The sequence below is a fragment of the Oncorhynchus clarkii genome, chromosome 20 (assembly GCF_045791955.1).
Source record: "Oncorhynchus clarkii lewisi isolate Uvic-CL-2024 chromosome 20, UVic_Ocla_1.0, whole genome shotgun sequence".
Classification (NCBI taxonomy): domain Eukaryota; kingdom Metazoa; phylum Chordata; class Actinopteri; order Salmoniformes; family Salmonidae; genus Oncorhynchus; species Oncorhynchus clarkii.
The window spans coordinates 63,890,925-63,912,727 of NC_092166.1; the positions used below are offsets into that span (position 1 = coordinate 63,890,925).

At 43.1% G+C, this 21,803-nt stretch overlaps 1 protein-coding gene across 1 annotated transcript in view; it reads right to left on the minus strand.

Moving 5' to 3' along the window:
* LOC139376710 (cdc42 effector protein 1-like) overlaps positions 1-21,803 on the minus strand; it is a 29,052-nt gene that overhangs the window by 2,352 nt on the left and 4,897 nt on the right. Inside the window, exons 2-3 of the mRNA XM_071119583.1 lie at positions 20,469-21,279; positions 18,463-19,381 (exon numbers count right to left, since the gene is read on the minus strand). Coding sequence (XP_070975684.1) covers positions 18,463-18,913 — 451 coding nt within the window. The 5' untranslated portion in view covers positions 18,914-19,381; positions 20,469-21,279. The remainder of the gene's footprint in view (positions 1-18,462; positions 19,382-20,468; positions 21,280-21,803) is intronic.

The following is a 21,803-nucleotide window of genomic DNA, read 5'->3' on the forward strand; positions in this document are numbered from 1 at the left end:
TCTTTGTACCCCACTCATACAATTATCTGTAAGGTCCCTCAGTCGAGCAGTGAATTTCAAACAAAGATTCAACCACAAAGTTTTAAAATGCTTTGCAAAGAAGGCCACCTATTGGTAGATTTAATTACACATTGGATTGTGTATCAATACACCCAGTCACTACAAAGTTACAGGTGTCCTTCTTAACTCAGTTCCCGGAGAGGAAGGAAACCGCTCAGGTATTTCACCATAAGGCCAATGGTGACTTTGAAACAGTTACAGAGTTGAATGGCTACGATAGGAGAAAACTGAGGATGGATCAACAACCTTGTAGTTACTCCACAGTACTAACCTAATTGATAGAGTGAAAAGTAGGAAGCCTGTACAGAACAAAAATATTCCAAAACCTGTTTGCAACAAGGCACTAAATACAGCAGAAAATGTATCAAAGCAATTAACTCTTTGTCCTGAATACAAAGTGTTATGTTTGGTGCAACTCCAATAAAACACATTACTGAGTACCACACTCCATATGTTCAAGCACAGTGGTGGCTGCATCATTTTATGGGTGTGCTTGTAATTGTTAAGGACTGGGGAGTTTTTCAGGATAAAAAAGAAATGGAATGGAGCTAAGCACAGGATCCTATAGAAAGAAAAGTTATAGAAAGAGAGTTGGCGAGTTACAGTTTTGACTTAAATCTGCTTGAAAATCTATGGCAAGACCTGAAAATGGTTGTATAGCAATGATCAACAACCAATTTGACAGAGTGTGAAAAAATACATTGAGAATAATGGGAAAATGTTGCACAATCCAGGTTTGGAAAGCTCTTAGAGGCTTACCCAGAAAGACTCACAGCTGTAATCACTGCCAAAGGTGATTCTAACATGTATTGACTCAGGAGGTTGAATACTTATTATAATCAAGATATTAGTATATTAGTGTTTGTTTAAAAAAAAAAGTTTTTTTTTAAATGTTAGCACTTTTTTCCACTTTGACATTGCAGAATATTTTGTGTAGACCGTTGACCAAAAATTACAATTACATCAATTTTAATCCCACTTTGTTACACAACAAAATGTGGGGAAAGTAAAAGTGTGTGAATACTTTCTGAATGCACGGTAGATGCTCTCCCATCACCAACAGAGGGCAGTGAAAACTATGTCATAAAATAGTGAGTCCTGCCAGTTTCAAAATGCTGAAAAATTCCAACTCTTTCTCTATCTCTGAGTTAGACATCACCTCTCAGGCACGTTGTTCCCAGGACAGATGACTCACAATACATGTCACACACCAGTGCCCTCATGACTTACTGCTTCCATAGCTGAAACAAGACCTGGGATAACTATAGTTTTAACTATGCTTTGTGGAAAGTAAAATATTATTCCGGGGGAACAAATAGTTACTTTGGAGGTGACAACAACTATTTGAATCCCCATAAATAACTACTTTTTAAAACTAGTAGAATACAGATTTCAGAAAGTGACTACTTTTAAAAACTACACTGAACAAAAATATAAATGTAACATGCAACAATTTCAAAGATTTTACTGAGTCACAGTTCAAATAAGGAAATCAGTCAATTGAAATAAATAAATGAGGTCCTAATCTATGGATTTCACATGACTGAGAATATAGATATGCATATGTTGGTCACAGATACCTTAAAAAAGGGATAGGGACATGGATCAGAAAACCTGTCAGTATCTGGTGTGACCACCATTTTCCTCATGCAGTGCTGAGGAATAGAATGCTCCTTTGCATAGAGTTGATCAGGCTGTTGATTGTGGCCTGTGGAATGTTGTCTCACTCCTCTTTAATGGCTGTGCGAAGTTGCTGGATATTGACAGGAACTGGAACAGGTCGATCCAGAGCATCCCTAACATGCTCAATGGTTGACCTGTCTGGTGGGTATGCAGGCCATGGGAGAACTGGGACATTTTCAGCTTCCAGGAATTGTGTACAGATCCTTGTGACATGGGGCAATGCATTATCGTGCTGAAACATGAGCGCCGGGATGAATGGCAAGACAATGGGCCTCAGGATCTCGGATGTGGAGGTCCTGGGCTGATGTAGTTACTGCGGTTGTGAGGCCGGTTGGACGTACTGCCAAATTCTCTGAAAAAACATTGGAGACGGCTTAGGGTAAAGAAATGTACATTCAATTCTCTGGCAACAGCTCTGGTGGACATTCTTGCAGTTAGCATGCCAATTGCACACTCCCTCAAAACTAGAGACATCTGAGGCATTGACAAAACTGCACATTTTAGAGTGGTCTTTTATTGTCTCCAGCACAAGGTGCACGTGTGCAATGGTCATGCTGTTTAATCAGCTTCTTGATATGCCACACCTGTCAGGTGGATGGATTTTCTTGGCAAAGAGAAATGCTCACGCACGACAGTTTTTTTATCAAGAATGGTGTGACAAGCACAAAACATCTTGTCAGCGGCAGTCCTGTGGGCGAAAACAGCTCGTGGATGAGAGGTCGAGGGAGAATGGCAATAATCGTGCAAGATAACCACCATGCCACTAACAGCCAAATAACGACGCAGTACAACGGCATCTGTGAATGAACAACTCGTCGGTGCTTGTCATGGATGTGCTATTGCAGCAGATGACCACTCCAATCAACCAAATGCAAGAAGAAGCAGTTTCTGTGGGTACGCGATCACCAACACTGGACAATTAAGGAGTGGATAATAATAGGAGTGCACAATTGTGAGCAATAATAGTACCAAAGCCTAGTTACATTGTTTAATGGATAAATCAGTTCACCAGGGTGCACTATAGCTTACCTTGCCATATGCAGTAGGCCTACCAGTCAAAAGTTTGGACAAACCTGCTCATTCAAGGGTTTATCTTTATTTTTAATATTTTCTACATTGTAGAATAATAGTGAAGACATCAAAACTATGAAATAACACATATGGAATCATGTAGTAACCAAGGGTGTTATACAAAATAGGTTTTATATTTGAGATTCTTCAAAGTAGCCACCCTTTGCCTTGATGACAGCTTTGCACGATCTTGGCATTCTCTCAACCAGCTTCATGAGGTAGTCACCTGGAATGCATTTCAATTAACAGGTGTCCCTTGTTAAAAGTTAGTTTGTGGAATTCCTTTCCTTCTTAATGCGTTTGAGCCAATCAGTTGTGTTGTGACAAAGTAGGTGTGGTATACAGAATATAGCCCTATTTTGTGAAAGACCAAGTCCGTATTATGGCAATAGCAGCAAAAATAAGCAAAGAGAAACGGCAGTTCATCATTACTTTAAAACATGAAGGTCAGTAAATCTGTAAAATGTCAAGTTTCTTCAAGTGCAGTTGCAAAAACCATCAAGAGCTATGATTAAACTGGCTCTCAGGAGGACCGCCACAGGAAAGGAAGACCCAGAGTTACTTCTGCTGCAGAAGATAAGTTCATTAGAGTTACCAGCCTCAGAAATTGCAGCCCAAATAAATGCAGAGTAGGTGAACCGATGATCTGTGATTTATTTCGAATTCAAGGCACACTTAACCAGCATGGCTACCACAGCATTCTGTAGCGATACACCATCTCATTTGCTTTGCACTTAGTGGAACTATAATTTGTTTTTCAACAGGACAATAACCCAACACACCTCCAGACTGTGTAAGGGCTATATGACCAAGAAGGATGGAGTGCTGCATCAGATGACCTGGCCTCCACAATCACCCGACCTCAACCAAATTGAGATGGTTTGGGATGAGTTGGACCGCAGCGTGAAGAAAAAGCAGCCAAGAGTGAAGCTGGTTGAGGTGAAGCTGGTTGAGAGAATGCCAAGAGTGTGCAAAGCTGTCATCAAGGCAAAGGGTGGCTACTTTGAAGAATCTCAAATTTAAAATATATTTTGATTTGATTAACACTTTTTTGGTTACAACATGATTCCATGTGTTATTTCATAGTTTTGATGTCTTCACTATTATTCTACAATGTAGAAAATAGTGAAAATAAAGAAAAACCCTTGAATGAGTAGGTGTGTACAAACTTTTGACTGGTACTGTATGTTTTGAAACCACACTATGGATTTTATCCCAAAAGCCAGAAGAGGAAGACAAGAGAAGCATTGAACTACACACATTAATTAAGCTGTGGCAATATATTCATTTTGACAATAGATATTCTGCAGGTTAAAGCAACTGGGATATTAGCCCATCTACTGAGGTTGGATTGAATTGATTTGAGCGTTCTGTTAAAGTTTTTGCCAATGGTTTTATCTAAGGATGGAAATATATCTATTCCCAATTATTCAAACATGTAGTGACGGTTCGGGATCTTGATAGGCAGTAGAGCAGATTTTGTTCAATTTATATTATAACTTGAATTTTTATAACTTGAATTTTATTACTTTATTTTATGGACCTGAATTTGTCTATGAAGCTTTTGGGAGGGATTGTCTCAATAAACTTAATATATCGTTGTCGTATAATGAGATCACATGATCTGTAGGATTGAGAGATATTTGTGTAATTTCTTTCTATTGTTGAATTGCCCTGAGCCAGGGGCTCCATAGACAATAAAAATAGCAGTGGTGAGATGGGATCACCTTGCCTGCCACTTCTAGTTATTCTGAACAGAACAGAGCAGTTATTGTCTGTTATTAATATGGCTGAAGGATTGGCATATAGTATCTTAAACATATTAATGAAATTGGAGCCAAGTCCCATATGTTCCAAAACCGACCAAAGATATAACCATTCTAGTCAATCAAAAGCGATTTCTGCATCGAGGGATAGAACTGCCCAAGGAGCTTTGGTTCTGATGAAGCATGTAAGATATGTAATAGGCAACGGAGGATAATAGTTTTTTAACAAACCCGCTTTGCTCCAGATACCAATTTGGGTAAGTAAGTTTAGAGACTGGGCGACAGAAGTTTTGAATATAGTTTAATATCTGTGTTTATCAAAGCTAGAGGGCGATAATGAGAGCACTAGATGGCGTCCTTAACTTTTTTATAAAAGCTAAATTAGTGCTGTATTTACATCTCTTCCAAATGAACCTTCGTGAAGAGCTGTATGAATCATTCTAAGCAACACCAGACCTAACTGGTTCCAACATTTGAAATATCCCTCAGGAGGAATACTATCACAACCACGTGATTTGCCTTTAATCATGTTATCCAATGCTCTTTTGTAGGTCATGGAGAGAGATTTGGGCTCCCAGCAAGCCCCCTTCCTCAGTTGAGAGAAGAGGAGTTTTATATTTTTTAAAAAGGACTCAATCTGGCTTGGTGTGGATTTACAATCAGAGGTGTACAATTCTTTATAGAAACGGGATAATCTTTGGTCAATTAATATGGGTTCTGATAGTAATTCACCTGATTCAGATTCAGATTCGATTCTTCACGCAAAAGGCGTGGATCTGGGCCTGTTCCAGTGAAAGCAGGATTTCCTTCTCGTCAGACTCATTAAAGGAAAAAGTTTCTTCCAGTCCGTGGTAAGTAATCGCTTTTCTGATGTCCAGAAGTAATTTTGGGTCATAAGAGACGGTAGCAGCAACATTATGTACGCAATAGGTTAAAAAATAAGTTACACAAAATGCAAAAAAATAAATAAAAATTGCACAATTGTTTGGGAGATTGTAAAATGTCAGCCATTTTCTTCTGCGCCATCTTAATCATCTTATCCTACCAACGGGATATTAAAAACTGTAACATCCTATGTTTCACCGAGACGTGGCTGAACAAAGAAACGGACAATATAGAGCTGGCTGGATTTTCCATGCACCGGCAGAACAGAGACGCTACCTCTGGTAAGACGAGGGGCGTGGGTGTGTGTCTTTTTGTCAATAACAGCTGGTGTGCGATGTCTAATATTAAAGAAGTCTCGAGGTATTGCTCGCCTGAGGTAGAGTACCTTATGATAAGTTGTCGACGACACTATCTACCAAGAGAGTTCTCATCTGTTTTATTCGTAGCCGTCTATTTACCACCAGAAAGCGAAGCTGGCACTAAGACCACTCTCAACCAACTCTATAAGGCCATAAGCAAAGAAGAAAATGCTCACCCAGAAGCGGTGCTCCTAGTTGCCGGGGACTTTAATGCAGGCAACAGTTTTACCAAATTTTTACCAGCATGTCACATGTGCAACCAGGGGGAAAAAAATCCTACACCACCTTTACTCCACACAGAGATGCATGCAAAGCTCTCCCCATTTGGCAAATATGACCACAATTCTATCCTCCTGATTCCTGCTTACAAGCAAAAACTAAAGCAGGAAGTACCAGTGACTCTCTCAATCCGGAACTGGTCAGATGACTCGAATGCTACACTATAGGACTGTTTTGCTAGCACAGACTGGAATATGTTCTGGGATTCATACAACGGCATTGAGGAACACACCACCTCAGTCATTGGCTTCATCAGTAAGTGCATCGATGACGTCGTCCCCACAGTGACTGTACGTACATATCCCAACCAGAAGCCATGGATTACAGGCAACATACGCATCGAGCTAAAGGCTAGAGCTTCCACTTTCAAGGAGCGGGAGACTAATCCGGAACCTAGTAAGAAATTCCACTATGCCCTCAGACGAACCATCAAACAAGTAAAGCGTCAATACGGGATTAAGTTTGAATCCTACTACACCGACTCTGATGCTCGTTGGATGTGGCAGGGCTTGAAAACTATTACGGACTACAAAGGAAAACCCAGACGCAAGCTGCCCAGTGACACGAGCCTACCAGACAAGCTAATTGCCTTTTATGCTCGCTTCGAGGCAAGCAACACTGAAGCATGCACGAGAGCAGCAGCTATTCTGGATGATTATGTGATAAAGCTCTCGGTAGCCAATGTGAACAAAACCTTTAACATGTTGAGTGTAGGAGGCAGTATTTTGATGTTTGGATGAAAAACGTACCCAAATGAAACTGCCTATTTCTAAGGCACAGAATCTAGAATATGCATATAATTGTCAGATTAGGATAGAAAACACTCTAAAGTTTCCAAAACGGTCAAAATATTGTCTGTGAGTAGAACAGAACTGATATTGCAAGCAAAAACCTGAGGAAAATCCAACCCGGAAGTGCTGTTTTTCCCGAAAGCTCTCTGTTCCATTGCCTGTCTTCGCTCCATTTAAAGGGATATCAACCAGATTCATTTTCCTATGGCTTCCACATGTTGTGAACAGTCTTTAGACATAGTTTCAGGCTTTTATTTTGAAAAATTAGCGAGAAAGATCACATCGCATCATTGTATGGCTGGGTGCCAGCAGCGTTTTGCATGCGCAACAGCTTGGAGCAGACATTTTCTCTCTCTCTCCTATTGAAGAAGGTACAGTCCGGTTGAAATATTATCAATTATATATTGTAAAAACAACCTGACGATTGATTATAAAAAACGTTTGACATGTTTCTATGAACTTTACGGATACTATTTGGAATTTTCATCTGCCCGGTTGTGGCCGCTCGAGCCTGTGGAATTCTGAACATAACGCACCAACCAAACTGAGGTATTTTGGATATAAAAATAATCTTTATGGAACAAAAGGAACATTTATTGTATAACTGGGAGTCTCGTGAGTGCAAACATCCGAAGATCATCAAAGTTAAGCGATTCATTTTATTGCTTTTCTGACTTTCGTGACCAATCTACTTGGCTGCTAGCTGTTTGTAATGTTTTGTCTGCTGAGAGAGATGTCCTTACATAAACGCTTGGTATGCTTTCTCCTAAAAGCTTTTTGAAATCTGACACGCCAGGTGGATTAACAACAAGCTAAGCTGTGTTTTGCTATATTGCACTTATATTTTTAGTAATTTAATTTAAATTTGGCGCTCTGCAATTCAGCGGATGTTGACGAAAATGATCCCGCTAATGGGATGGGTGCATCAAGAAGTTAAACAGGTCCACATTCACAAAGCAGCTGGACCAGACGGATTATCAGGACGTGTACTCAAAGCATGCGCGGACCAACTGTCAAGTGTCTTCACTGACATTTTCAACCTCTCCCTGGCCGGGTCTGTAATACCTACATGTTTCAAGAAGACCACCATAATCCCTGTGCCCAAGGAAGCAAAGGTAACCTGCCTAAATGATTACCGCCCCATGTCACTCACGTCGGTAGCCATGAAGTGCTTTGAAAGGCTGGTCATGGATCACATCAACAGCATTCTCCCGGACACCCTAGACCCACTCCAATTCGCAAAACGTCCCAACAGATCCACAGATGACACAATCGCAATCGCACTCCACACTCACCCTTTCTAACCTGGACAGAAGGAACACCTATGTTAGAATGCTGTTCATCAACTACAGCTCAGAAATCAACACCATAGTCCCCACGTATCTAATCAGTAAGCTAAGGATTCTGGAACTAAACACCTCTCTCTGCAACTGGATCCTGGACATCCTGACTGGCCGCCCCCAGGTGATAAGAGAAGGCAACAATACGTCTGCCACGCTGATCCTTAACTTCATATGGCTGCAGGGGCAGTATTGAGTAGCTTGGATGAACAGGTGCCCATTGTAAATGGCCAGCTCCTCAGTCTCAGTTGCTAATATATGCATATTATTATTAGTATTGGCTAGAAAACACTCTAAAGTTTCCAAAACTGTCAAAATATTGTCTGTGAGTATAACAGAACTGATATTGCAGGCCCTGAGGAAAATCCAAACAGGAAGTGGCTTCTATTTTGAAAACTCCATGTTCCATAGCCTCCCTTTGCTGGATTTAAAGGGATATGAACCAGATTCCTTTTCCTATCGCTTCCTCAAGGTGTCAACAGTCTTCAGACATAGTTTCAGGCTTTTATTTTGAAAAATGAGCCAGAACGATAACATCGCGTCAGGTGGTCACATGAGATTTGCTTGCGCAACAGAATTTGGACAGCCATTGTTTTCCCCTCTCCTACTGTGAAAGACATTTGCGGTTGATATATTATCGATTATATATCGATTTAAAAACAACCTGAGGATTGATTATAAAAAACACTCTTTCCTGTGGATTTCTGAACATAACGCGACAAACAAACAGGTATTTTGGATATAAAAATCATCTTATGGAACAAACGGAACATTTGTTGTGTAACTGGGAGTCTCGTGAGTGAAAACAGCCGAAGATCATCAAAGGTAAATTATTAATTTGATTGCTTTTCTGATTTTCGTGACCGAGCTACCTGATGCTAAGTGTACTTAATGTTTTATCGTATAAATATTTATAGTAATATTTATTGTATGTAGCGCTATGCTATTCAGCGGTTGTTGATGACACTTATCCCGATAGGGGGATTGCAGCCACAACAAGTTAACACTGGGGTCCCTCAGGGGTGTGTACTTAGTCCCCTCCTGAATCCCCTGTTCACCCACGACTGCGTGGCCAAACACGACTCCAACACCATCATTAAGTTTGATGACGACACAACAGTGGTAGACCTGATCACCGACAACGATGAGACGGCCTACAAGGAGGAGTTCAGAGAACTGGCAGTGTGGTGCCAGGACAACAACCTCTCCCTCAATGTGAGGAAGACAAAGGAGCTGATCGTGGACTACAGGAAAAGGTGGGCCGAACAGGCACCCATTAACATCGACGGGGCTGTAGTGGAGCGGGTCGAGAGATTCAAGTTCCTTGGTGTCCACAACACCAACGAACTATCATGGTCCAAACATACCAAAACAGTATTGAAGAGGGCACGACAAAACCTTTTCCCCCTCAGGAGACTGAAAAGATTTGGCATGGGCCCCCAGATCCTCAAAAAGTTCTACAGCTGCACCATCGAGAGCATCCTTACCGGTTGCATCACCGCCTGGTATGGCAACTGCTCTGCATCTGACCTTAAGATGCTACAGAGGGTAGTGCGAATGGCCCAGTACAAGCTTTCTGCCATCCAGGACCTGTAAATAGACAGTGTAGGAAAGCCCTTAAAATTGTAAAAGACTCCAGTCACCCTTTTGGCTGTTTTCTCTGCTACCACATGGCAAGCGGTACCGGAGCGCCAAGACTAGGGCCAAAAGGCTCCTCAACAGCTTCTACCCCCAAGCAATTAGACTGCCACCGGACAAATTACATTGACACCCCCCCCCCTACCCCCCCGACAGTTGAAGTCGGAAGTTTACATACACTTATGTTGGAGTCATTAAAACTCATTTTTCAACCACTCCACAAATGTCTTGTTAACAAACTATAGTTTTGGCAAGTCGGTTAGGACATCTCCCTTGTGAATGACACAAGTCATTTTTCCAACAATTGTTTACAGCCAGATAATTTCACTTATAATTCACTGTATCACAATTCTAGTGGGTCAGAAGTTTACATACACTAAGTTGACTGTGCCTTTAAACAACTTGGAAAATGCCAGAAAATTGTCATGGCTTTAGAAGCTTCTGATAGTCTAATTGACATAATTGAGTCGATTGGAGGTGTACCTGTGGGTGTATTTCAAGGCCTACCTTCAAACTCACTGCCTCTTTGCTTGACATCATGGGAAAATCAAAAGAAATCAGCCAAGACCCCAGAAAAAAAATTGTAGACCTCCACAAGTCTGGTTTATCCTTGGGAGACATTTCCAAATGCCTGAAGGTACCATGTTCATCTGTACAAACAATAGTACGCAAGTATAAACACCATGGGACCACGCAGCCGTCATACCTCCCAGGAAGGAGACACATTATGTCTCCTAGAGATGAACGTACTTTGGTGCGAAAAGTGCAAATCAATCCCAGAACAACAGCAAAAGGACCTTGTGAAGATAATGGAGGAAAGAGGTACAAATATACCTATATCCACAGTAAGACGAATCCTATATCGACATAACCTGAAAGGCCGCTCAGCAAGGAAGAAGCCATTGCTCCAAAACCACCATAAAAAAGCCAGACTACGGTTTGCAACTGCACATGGGGACAAAGATTGTAGTTTTTGGAGAAATGTCCTCTGATGAAACAAAAATAGAACTGTTTGGCCATAATGACCATCGTTATGTTTGGAGGAAAAAGGGGGATGCTTGCAAGCCGAAGAACACCGTCCCAACAGCAGCATGGGGGTGCTTTGCTGCAGGATGGACTGGTGCACTTCACAAAATAGATGGCATCATGAGGTAGGAAAAGTATGTGGATATATTGAAGCAACATCTCAAGACATCAGTCAGGAAGTTAATGCTTGGTCGCAAATGGGTCTTCCAAATGGACAATGACCCCAAGCATACTCCCAACGTTGTGGCAAAATGGCTTAAGGACAACAAAGTCAAGGTTTTGGAGTGTCCATCACAAAGGCCTGAACTTAATCCTATAGAAACATTTAACCCAAGTTAAACAATTTAAAGGCAATGCTACAAAATACTAATTGAGTGTATGTAAACTTCTGACCCACTGGGAATGTGATGAAAGAAATCAAATCTGAAATAAATCATTCTCTACCTTTATTCTGACATTTTACATTCTTAAAATAAAGTGGTGATCCTAACTGACCTAAAACAGGGATTTTTACTTGGATTAATTGTTGGAATTGTGAAGTTGAAATGTATTTGCTATGGTGTATGTAAACTTCAGACTTCAACTGTAGCCTCATTATTGTTATTCTGTTACATTTTTTTTAGCCTACTTGGTAAATGTTTTCCTCTTATTGAACTGCACTGTTCGTTAAGTAAGTAAGTAAGCATTACATGGTAAGGGTCTACACTTGTATTCGGCGCATGTGGCAAATAAAGTTTGATTTGATATAGGGCAGGTAATCAAGGAGGTGATGAGTCCAGGTGAGTCTGATGACGGGCAGGTGCGCGTAACGAGGGTGACAGGTGTGCACTATAATGAGCAGCCTAGGTGACCTAGAGGCAGGAGAGGGAGCACACGTGACAGTACCCCCTCCCGACAAGCGGTTCCAGCCGCAGGACTCCGACCAAAATGACGATCCCGGGGTTCAGGAGTGGACCGGTCACCTCTGCTGAGGCATGGGAGCATGGCGACCTAGAGCCCCGGAGAGAGAGCACACGTGACGGTACCCTCTCTCTGGCGCGTTCGGCTCCAGCCGCAGGACGCTAACCAAAAGGGACAATCCCGGTGATCCGGAGAGTTCCGGTCGCCTCCACTGAGGCGCAGAAACCTGATGAACCTGCTGAGGCGTGAGAGTCTGATGAGCCAGCTGAGACCTCCCCAGTTGCCTTGTCGAGGCACGGGAACCTGTTGAGGCATTGGATCCTGTCGAGCCAGCTGAGGTTTGGGAGTCTATCGATCCCGCTGAGGTATGGAAACCCGTCGATCCAGCTGAGGCAGGGGAACCCGACAAACCGGCTGAGGCCTCCCAGGTAGCTCCGGTTCGGACACCCGGACCAGACATCACCTCCAACACAAAACAAATATTACCCCCTGGTGCTTCCCTTTGGTGAGGCGTCGTTCTGTAACGTGTGCGCTGAGAGTCGGGAAGCAAGTTCAGGGAGTGAGTGTTTTAATAAATAAAACGCAACTAAATACAAAACAAGAAACACAAACATGACACTGGAACAGAAACAATGATGCCTGGGGAAGGAACCAAAGGGAGTTATATATATATATATATATATATGGCAGGTAATCAAGGAGGTGATTGAGTCCGGATGAGTCTGATGACGCGCAGATGCGCTTAACGATGGTGACAGGTGTGTGCAACCTGGTGACCTAGAGGCCAGAGAGAGAGCAAACATGACAAGTATTGATAATCCCATAGATCTAAAATAAAAAGCAGGACTCACAGGAAAACCCACCCACTGGTCACTACCCACCCAGAAGACACTCTATAAATCGTTCCCACTTCCCTGCCCCCTTTTCCCCAGCCCTCCCTCCCCGGTTCCCAGACCTGCACTATAATTACAGAGTTTTGGCATAATGGCAGCCTTACATATGAAATAAATTAAGCAGCATATTTCTGGTCTAATGATAATTAAATAATAACAATGTCAAACAAAATAAGTAACCAATTCAGACCTTTACAATTAGGTTAGCAGATTTTACGAGTAAGGGTGGGTATTGAAGAAGCAAGAACGAGAATGAAAACAAAAAGATGATAACAGATATGCAACCCTTAATGCATAAACAGTAAAAAAAATGGGATAGCTATGTCGTGTCTTTGGCTATGCCGGATTAAGTGATATGACATGCTATTCTATAAAATAATTTCTCCGTAATTAATATTACCTGATTGAGCTAATCATGTAAATGTAATTAACTAGAGAGTCGGGCACCACAAAATAATATTTATAGAGCTGTTATCTTCCGAATAAACTCTTAAAGACCTAGTAATATTTTACATCCAATAGCAGTCAATATTAATGGTCATCTTACTTCAGTCTCATCTGAAAGTTGTAAATTCTTGGTTATCTGCATGAACCCTGGCTAACAATTTGAATCAGCAATACAAAATTGGGTTTAATAATTTATTTACTAAATACCTAACTAATCACACAGAATTACACATACACATAATTAAATCATAACTTGATTACAAATCACGTCATAAAGGAAAACGTCCCTAGCGGGCGGAACAGATATGACAGTTGGTTACACAAAAGAAAAGGGGCTGGGTTTGAGTGAAGGAGCGGGAAGACTGAGGAAGAAAGGCCGAAGCTGTGCTATCGTAAATACAGTATCTTATGCATTCTAATTACCACCCATTTGGAAAAGGAAAATGCAATAAATATTTACTCTGAGCTGCGCTTCGGTAGGTTGGTGGTAGATAGAAGGCCGTGTTGCCCAACCGAGTCCTTTGAAGAATGTCTCTGGTTGTCAATTGGATACGTTGTAGTAACTTCGTAGTGTGATAGACGGGATACTCTGTCTGTTCCTTCCCAACCCTCGTTTGCATCTGCTGTTGCTAACTAAACGGCTAGGAGGTATCACTTCTGTAGTGAATAAGAGTTCAAAGTTCATACCATTCGCAACCAAAGCTCACGCTGATGTTGGCTTCGTTCTGTAGTTATTATCTGAACCATTCTGACATCGGACCGTCGTCCTTCATCCTCGGAACAGGAGGTTATATTGTCGTCAAGGGCTTATATAGGAAGGGAGAGGAGGGCGTGTTTGAAAAGTTTTATAGCCCATGTCCCTTCACAGGGGCGGGCCACTGATTGAGCGCAGCTCTATCTTATGAAAACCCAAATCTCACATTTTAGAAGCTAAAATCACATTTCATCACATCACGAATAATTTCATATTCAAACATTTAAATTGAACAACAATTCCATGTGAATCCGATAACTCTGATGTATAGACTTTCCACTGTAGAGTTTATGTCATTTTATCATTGATGAGAATGTCTCAGATGACAACCGAACTGACATCATATTCATTTAGTACCACCGCATATGTTCAATGGGTCAGATTAACAGAATATAGTTAATCTCCCCCCACCTTCTGATGTTCCCAGAATCTCTATGTTAACCAAGGGGTTTGCAAATGTAACCTCAGTAGGGTAGAGAGAGGAAAAAGGGGGGAAGAGGTATTTATGACTGTCATAAACCTATCCCCCAGGCCAATGTCATGACAGCTGTATGATCCATATATTGTCCATTGTTCATTAATTGACATGGTGTCATCACTATGTAAATGTCCTGGACGAAAGGCAATATAAAAAGTATAACAAGTTCAATGCTTAGCAATACTAGTAATATCGTTCCTTGAACCCAAACATGAGGGGTATCCTCATAATTTTCTTATGCTGAGATAACCGGATATTCGTGCCTGACGTGGTCCGCTCCACGGTCCTGGACTGGCCTGCCACCCGGGTTCCCGCCGGACCCTGGCTTTTTGCGACAATGCTTTTGGTGGCCTACCATGGTCCCTGACGTCTCCGCATTTGTCGTCGCTTGCACAGTGTGTGCACAAAACAAGACTCCTCAACAAGCTCCAGCTGGTCTCCTCCAACCTCTGCCTGTCACTCACCATCCCTGGTCCCACATCTCCCTGGACTTTGTCACCGGTCTTCCCCCATCTGATGGCAACACCGCCATCCTGACTGTGGTGGATTGGGTTTCCAAAGCTGCCCACATCATTCCTCTCCCCAAACTACCCTCAGCCAAGGAGACGGCCAGCTCATGGTGCAGCACGTCTTCCGGATCCATGGACTGCCGGTCGACATGGTCTCTGACCGGGGCCCTCAGTTCTCATCTCGGTTCTGGAAGGCGTTCTACACCCTCATTAGGTCATCGACCAGCCTGTCCTACGGATTCCACCCCCAGTCCAACGGCCAGTCGGAGCAAGCCAACCAGGATCTGGTGACTACTCTGCACTGCATGGTCTCCGCCAACCCCACCTCCTGGAGCCAGCAGCTAGTGTGGGTTGAATATGCCCGCAACACCCTTCCCTGCTCTGCCACGGGCCTATCTCCTTTTGAATGTTCCCTGGGGTATCAGCCCCCGCTCTTCCCCAAGCAGGAGGAAGAGTGCGTCATGCCTTCTGCCCAGATGTTTGTCTGCCGCTGTCATCATACCTGAAGGAGAGCCCGGTCGGCTCCATCGGACCCCGGCTCCCCGGCATCATCTTGGGCAGAAGGTATGGCTATCCACCAGGGAACTGCCCTTCCGGGTAGAATCCCACAAGTTCTCCCCCCGGTTTATTGGCCCATTTCCCATCGCCAAAATGATTAGCCCCTCAGCTGTTTGTCTTCTGTTGCCACATACCCTTCGTATACATCCCACCTTTCATGTGTCCAGAGATAAACCCATGTCTTTGCGATTGTCTCCACCTCCTCCAGATGTCACCCATCTTCCCCATTATCCCCTGTGTATTTATACCTGTGTTCTCTGTTTGTCTGTTGCCAGTTCGTCTTGTTTGTCAAGTCAACCAGCGTTTTTCATCTCAGCTCCTGCTTCTCCCCAGTCTCTCTTTTTCTCACCCTCCTGGTTTTGACCCTTGACAGTCTTGTCCAATTGCTGAAATTCCCGTACGGACTCGGGAGAGGCAAAGGTCGAGAGCCATGCATCCTCCGAAACACGACCCCGCCAAGCCGCTCTGCTTCTTGACACACTGCTCGTTTAACCCGGAAGCCGGCCGCACCAATGTGTCAGAGGAAACACCGTACAGCTAGTGACCAAAGTCAGCGTGCATGTGCCCGGCCCGCCACAAATCAAATCAAATCAAATCAAATCAAATTTTATTTGTCACATACACATGGTTAGCAGATGTTAATGCGAGTGTAGCGAAATGCTTGTGCTTCTAGTTCCGACAATGCAGTAATAACAAGTAATCTAACTAACAATTCCAAAACTACTGTCTTGTACACAGTGTAAGGGGAAAAATAATATGTACATAAGGATATATGAATGAGTGATGGTACAGAGCAGCATAGGCAAGATACAGTAGATGGTATCGGGTACAGTATGTACAAATGAGATGAGTATGTAAACAAAGTGGCATAGTATAGTATAAAGTGGCTAGTGATACATGTATTACATAAGGATACCGTCGATGATATAGAGTACAGTATATACGTATGCATATGAGATGAATAATGTAGGGTAAGTAACATTTATATAAGGTAGCATTGTTTAAAGTGGCTAGTGATATATTTACATCATTTCCCATCAATTCCCATTATTAAAGTGGCTGGAGTTGAGTCAGTGTCAGTGTGTTGGCAGCAGCCACTCAGTGTTAGTGGTGGCTGTTTAACAGTCTGATGGCCTTGAGATAGAAGCTGTTTTTCAGTCTCTCGGTCCCAGCTTTGATGCACCTGTACTGACCTCGCCTTCTGGATGATAGCGGGGTGAACAGGCAGTGGCTCGGGTGGTTGATGTCCTTGATGATCTTTATGGCCTTCCTGTGACATCGGGTGGTGTAGGTGTCCTGGAGGGCAGGTAGTTTGCCCCCGGTGATGCGTTGTGCAGACCTCACTACCCTCTGGAGAGCCTTACGGTTGAGGGCGGTGCAGTTGCCATACCAGGCGGTGATACAGCCCGCCAGGATGCTCTCGATTGTGCATCTGTAGAAGTTTGTGAGTGCTTTTGGTGACAAGCCGAATTTCTTCAGCCTCCTGAGGTTGAAGAGGCGCTGCTGCGCCTTCTTCACGATGCTGTCTGTGTGAGTGGACCAATTCAGTTTGTCTGTGATGTGTATGCCGAGGAACTTAAAACTTGCTACCCTCTCCACTACTGTTCCATCGATGTGGATAGGGGGGTGTTGTTCCCTCTGCTGTTTCCTGAAGTCCACAATCAGTCGCTAGAGTGCAATGGGACAAGGACATCCCAGCCGGCCTAACCCTCCCCTAACCCAGACGACGCTGGGACAATTGTGCACCGCCTCATGAGTCTCCCAGTCGCGGTCGACTGCGACACAGCCCGGGATCGAACCCGGATCTGTAGGGACGCCTCTAGTGCTGCGATGCAGTGCCGCTGTGCCACTGTGGAGGCAATTTGGGGTTTTAACCCTATCCCGAACCTTAACCCTTACCTTACCATTCAGAAAGAGTGCCTAAACTTACACCTTAACTTCAAAATTTGACATTTGGAGAAATGGAACGATAAAGAGCAGCAGGAGTCAGCCCAGGGTGTGAAAAACACTTTGAAATTTTACATTTTGAGCAATATTGAAATTTAATGTTTGGAGAATGTGGATGAAGTTAGACTGTAAGAGTTTGTTGGTATTACCTTATGACTCAGACATTATGGAAATATATTTGTTAGTAATTTTGAAGCTGCAAAAGTGGTCTAATCTAATGTTGAGGTGATTCCATGTTCCTTGTGTATTTAATTATAGGCTATAGGCTACATTAAGATTAATATCTAAGAGCCCTCAAAACCATGTGCTTATGATCATATATTTCAAATAATTTGCATGTATTCAAATACATTCAAATATTGTTTAGTTTTCTGGTACTGTATTTAAATATCAAAGAAAATAGTTGCCTTTTAGTTTAAACTCTATATAAACTACAGTATATTCGACTACCATAAGTATTTGAAAAGTTGGTATTTTCAAATAAACTACAAAATGCTAAGAAAATGTGCCCAGGTCTGCTGGAAACAAACACGATGCAAGGTAAATTAGTACCACTACATAGTTTGAATGGGAAGTGCCCTCTGCCAGGTCTCTTACACCAATAACATGCTTGCACGCACATAGACAAAAACATGCTTCCAAACACACACACCAAAATAGAGCAGAGAGGTCAGACAGTGAAACATGAGGGTATTAATGTGGGGCAGTCAGTCACATAGGGCCTCAGACCAGACACACAGCAGCACAGTAATGTCTGATGCGCCTCTCTCTTATCATCACATAACAAGCTAAAGAGAGTGTGAGGGTTGTTGTGTGTCAGCCAAGGTGATTCATCATGACAGCTGTGGAAAATTTGTCTGAATTACTGTGGAAATGAGAGTATGTTTTCACAGCATGTCCAACAGCAGCTATTGCGTCTATGCATGCCACAGACAGTGTTAGCTTTCTGAGTTTAAGCTTAGACCTTAGGTCCAGGATATACCGCAAGTTTTCACAGGTATGGTTGCATGTTCATTTATTGTGTGGATGCGTGCATATGTTTGTGTATGTGTGTGTGTGGGTGTACAGTAAGACTCACCATAACCATAAGTGGTCTCATCCAGGGAGGTAGGAGAGGTGTGGAAGAGGTTTTTAATAGGGCAGCCGTCCACATTCAGTCGGGGGAGGGACACTGCATTCTTGATGATGGGGGAGATGGGAGGGGGTGGCGGGGACAGGTCCTTCGACCCCCCCCTGGGATGCTCTGGTGTCTTCCGAACATGCCGGAGGGTCCGGGAGAAGAAAGCCCCGATCTTGTTGTCAGGACTTGTGACGGAATCATCATCCTCGTTTCCGTTGGCGGCCCCGCCGTGATTGCTAAGGAACGAAGTGTCCCCGAACACGTCCCCTCCGCGGCCCACGTGCATGGTGTGACGGAAGTCTCCCAGCGGAGGGCTGATCATGTCCAAGGTGAGGTCACCCTTGAAATGACGTTTACCCTGAGAGCCGGCCACCAGGCCCTTCAGCCCAGGGATCTTCCCCAGGTTCATGGTGATGGCCAAGGGTAAGGTTCTCTAACAAAATTACAAAAATCCCTTTAAATCCACTGAAAGTAGGGATGGAAAAGGAATTTAAATATCTTTGGTGAAAGATTTGCTTCAAAATTCTCCCAGGGGGATTGTGTGGCTCAAAAGTAATGATCATGTAAGTTTAGGTTTTGAATAGAATTCCACCACCAGGTCTTGTAGGGTCAAACTCGGTAATGGAGACGTCTATTGTATTCTCTTGTTATCATGTGCTGTTTGCAATTTCAGTCCCATTTTCTGCTGTTTGTTGTCATCCATAAGTCGAGAGAAATGGAGGAAAAAAGTATGCAGCTCAGTTCCTGGAATTCACTGCCAGTTTGAGTGTGGTCAGAGACGCTATGCTCTACAGTTGTTTTAGGCTTTGGGTTTTTAAAACATCAGCTCAGGAATAACCCCAGTTATAGCTGCAAATATCCCTCCTGTGGTTGTACACTGGAACCATTTATTAAAAGAAAGCACAAAAAATGTATTAAATTCTCCGCCTAGAAGAGGCTCAAATGCAGCTATAACAGTCCAGTAATCCTGAGGGGAATTTTTTTGCTAGAGACTGATTTAGTGTATAGATGTAGAACCAGGTAGGAGATCTGGCAGAACACATCACAATCTGGAACATTCAGTCATAAAGTAACTGGATCAGGTTTTTCTACAGACCCTTGCCTGCTGTTAGTCGTCAAAGTTCCGGGTTTCTAAGTCCATTGTTCTAGAACCTTCTAAATGTAGACCACAGTGACTCTCCTGTCACTGCCCTCGAGAACAAATTAAATGTAAGTATGTTTTAATTGTCTGAGAGTTTCAGGGTATTTTGTCTCTCTCTCGTCCTGTGTTTTGTTACAACATGAGTGCGTGCTACTTAATCAGATCACATATTTCCCCAAAATACTTTTGCAAAATCTCTATAAAAGCAGAGCAGAGACCCTCATTCAACACTTACAACTGATCTGACCAGAAGCCCCAAATCTTGTTTTCAAACATGCAAAGTATGTTCCACTAGAAAAAAAACGTACTGTTCTATTTTTAGCCCAAAATTCATAAAATACTGACAAATGTACTGATAAGAAAATCACTTAGCTGAATTTTATTGCACAAAATACCCCAGTAAGTCAACACTGGCAGGAGGTATGCAAATAATGGACTTTTCCTTTGTTATCTTTAGCCAGCAAAGTAATGGATATTGCTTTCTGTAATAATTTGATAGTGTAACGTACACTGACAAGGTGTTCTTGTTCTTTTAAGAGCTTTCCATTGCCGAGGCCCTCCCACGAGCGATAGCCTGTCTTTATTAATGACTTGGAGCAGACCTCTGAATGGGATTGCGTCAGGGTTAAAGCAGCCTTTTAATTTGCTCCTGACCACAGTCCTAGGCCCTCTCCTTTAGGTCTCCACTGGCTGGCGTTTTAAGAGGGGCAGCTGGGAGCAGCACAGAGGGAGGAAGCACACCTCATACCACAGACTGGAAAGAGAGAGAGCGAGGGAGAGGAGTCGAGAGAGAGATAGAGAGCAGTACCAGGGGTCTACTTACCAGACCAACAGACTTCTATTAGGTGTGATGTTGAATTTGAGATAGTCTTAACCTCTCGAGAGCATGAACCAGACACTCATAACCAGACTTCATATACTTACAGTTCAAGTCACCACCTCAACATCTCTGACTAACTCTCCTATGTGACTGTGAGCTGCAGAGGCAAAAGCAATCATGCACTGCTCAGCTTGTGTGTGAATGTGAAGCAAAGCAGATTCTCTCTCATGGTTGAAAGAAAGAGAAAGAGAGAGAGAGAGACTTGTTGACCTCTCGTCTGACTCCCGCAGACACAGCTGGAGCCCGAAGGTTTATCCCCACACGTCTTTAAGGAACGCTTCTAGATGTCTCCTACACGTTCCAGCATCCCCCCATGCCCTGCTCTGTCCTCCTCCTCTCCTTCTGATCCTTTGTTTTCAGAGTTACACAAATCCAGCCGCCCACACTCCAGGCATCTGATAGAGCAGGGCTGAAACTGAGCACCAGTTGGTTTCAGAAAAAATAACAAAAACAGAAGTCTCTAATAAAAGGTAATAAGTTTAATACAGTAATCCGGGCGGCTGTCTGAGTTTTCAGAAGGAAAAAGGGGGGTCTCCTCAGGGGATTGGTCGTAGCCTGGATAAGCCCCTAATCCCTGGATCTCTTCTTCCCCTCAATACTTTTTTGGGGCTCTCTCCTCCCTCTTTCTGGGCTCTGTCCTGGCACTGTCGTTCCTCTCTCTGGGTCTGTGCTGGTTCTCTCCACCAGGCCTGCTGGTTATCTGCTGGTTATCTGGGTCTGATAAGCTACCTTGGCCTCACTCTGAACATGCTGTCTGTTGTGGGAGATAGAGAGGGGGGAGACAGGGAGTTAGAAATGGTGGGTCATGGTTCCGGTACATACAGTTGAAAGTCGGAAGTTTACATACACTTATGTTGGAGTCATTAAAACTTGTTTTTTAAACACTCCACAAATTTCTTGTTAACAAGCTATAGTTTTGGCAAGTCGGTTAGGACATCTACTTTGTGCATGACACAAGTCATTTTTCCAACAATTGTTTACAGACAGAATATTTCACTTATAATTCACTGTATCACAATTCCAGTGGGTCAGAGGTTTACATACACTAAGTTGACTGTGCCTTTTAACAGATTGTGGAATTGCTTTAGAAGCAACTGATAGGCTAATTGACATAATTTGAGTCAATTGGAGGTGTACCTGTATTTCAAGGCCTACCTTCAAACTCATTGCCTCTTTGCTTGACATCATGGGAAAATCAAAAGAAATCAGTCAAGACCTCAGAAAAAAAATTGTAGACCCCCACAAGTCTGGTTCATCCTTGGGAGCAATTTCCAAATG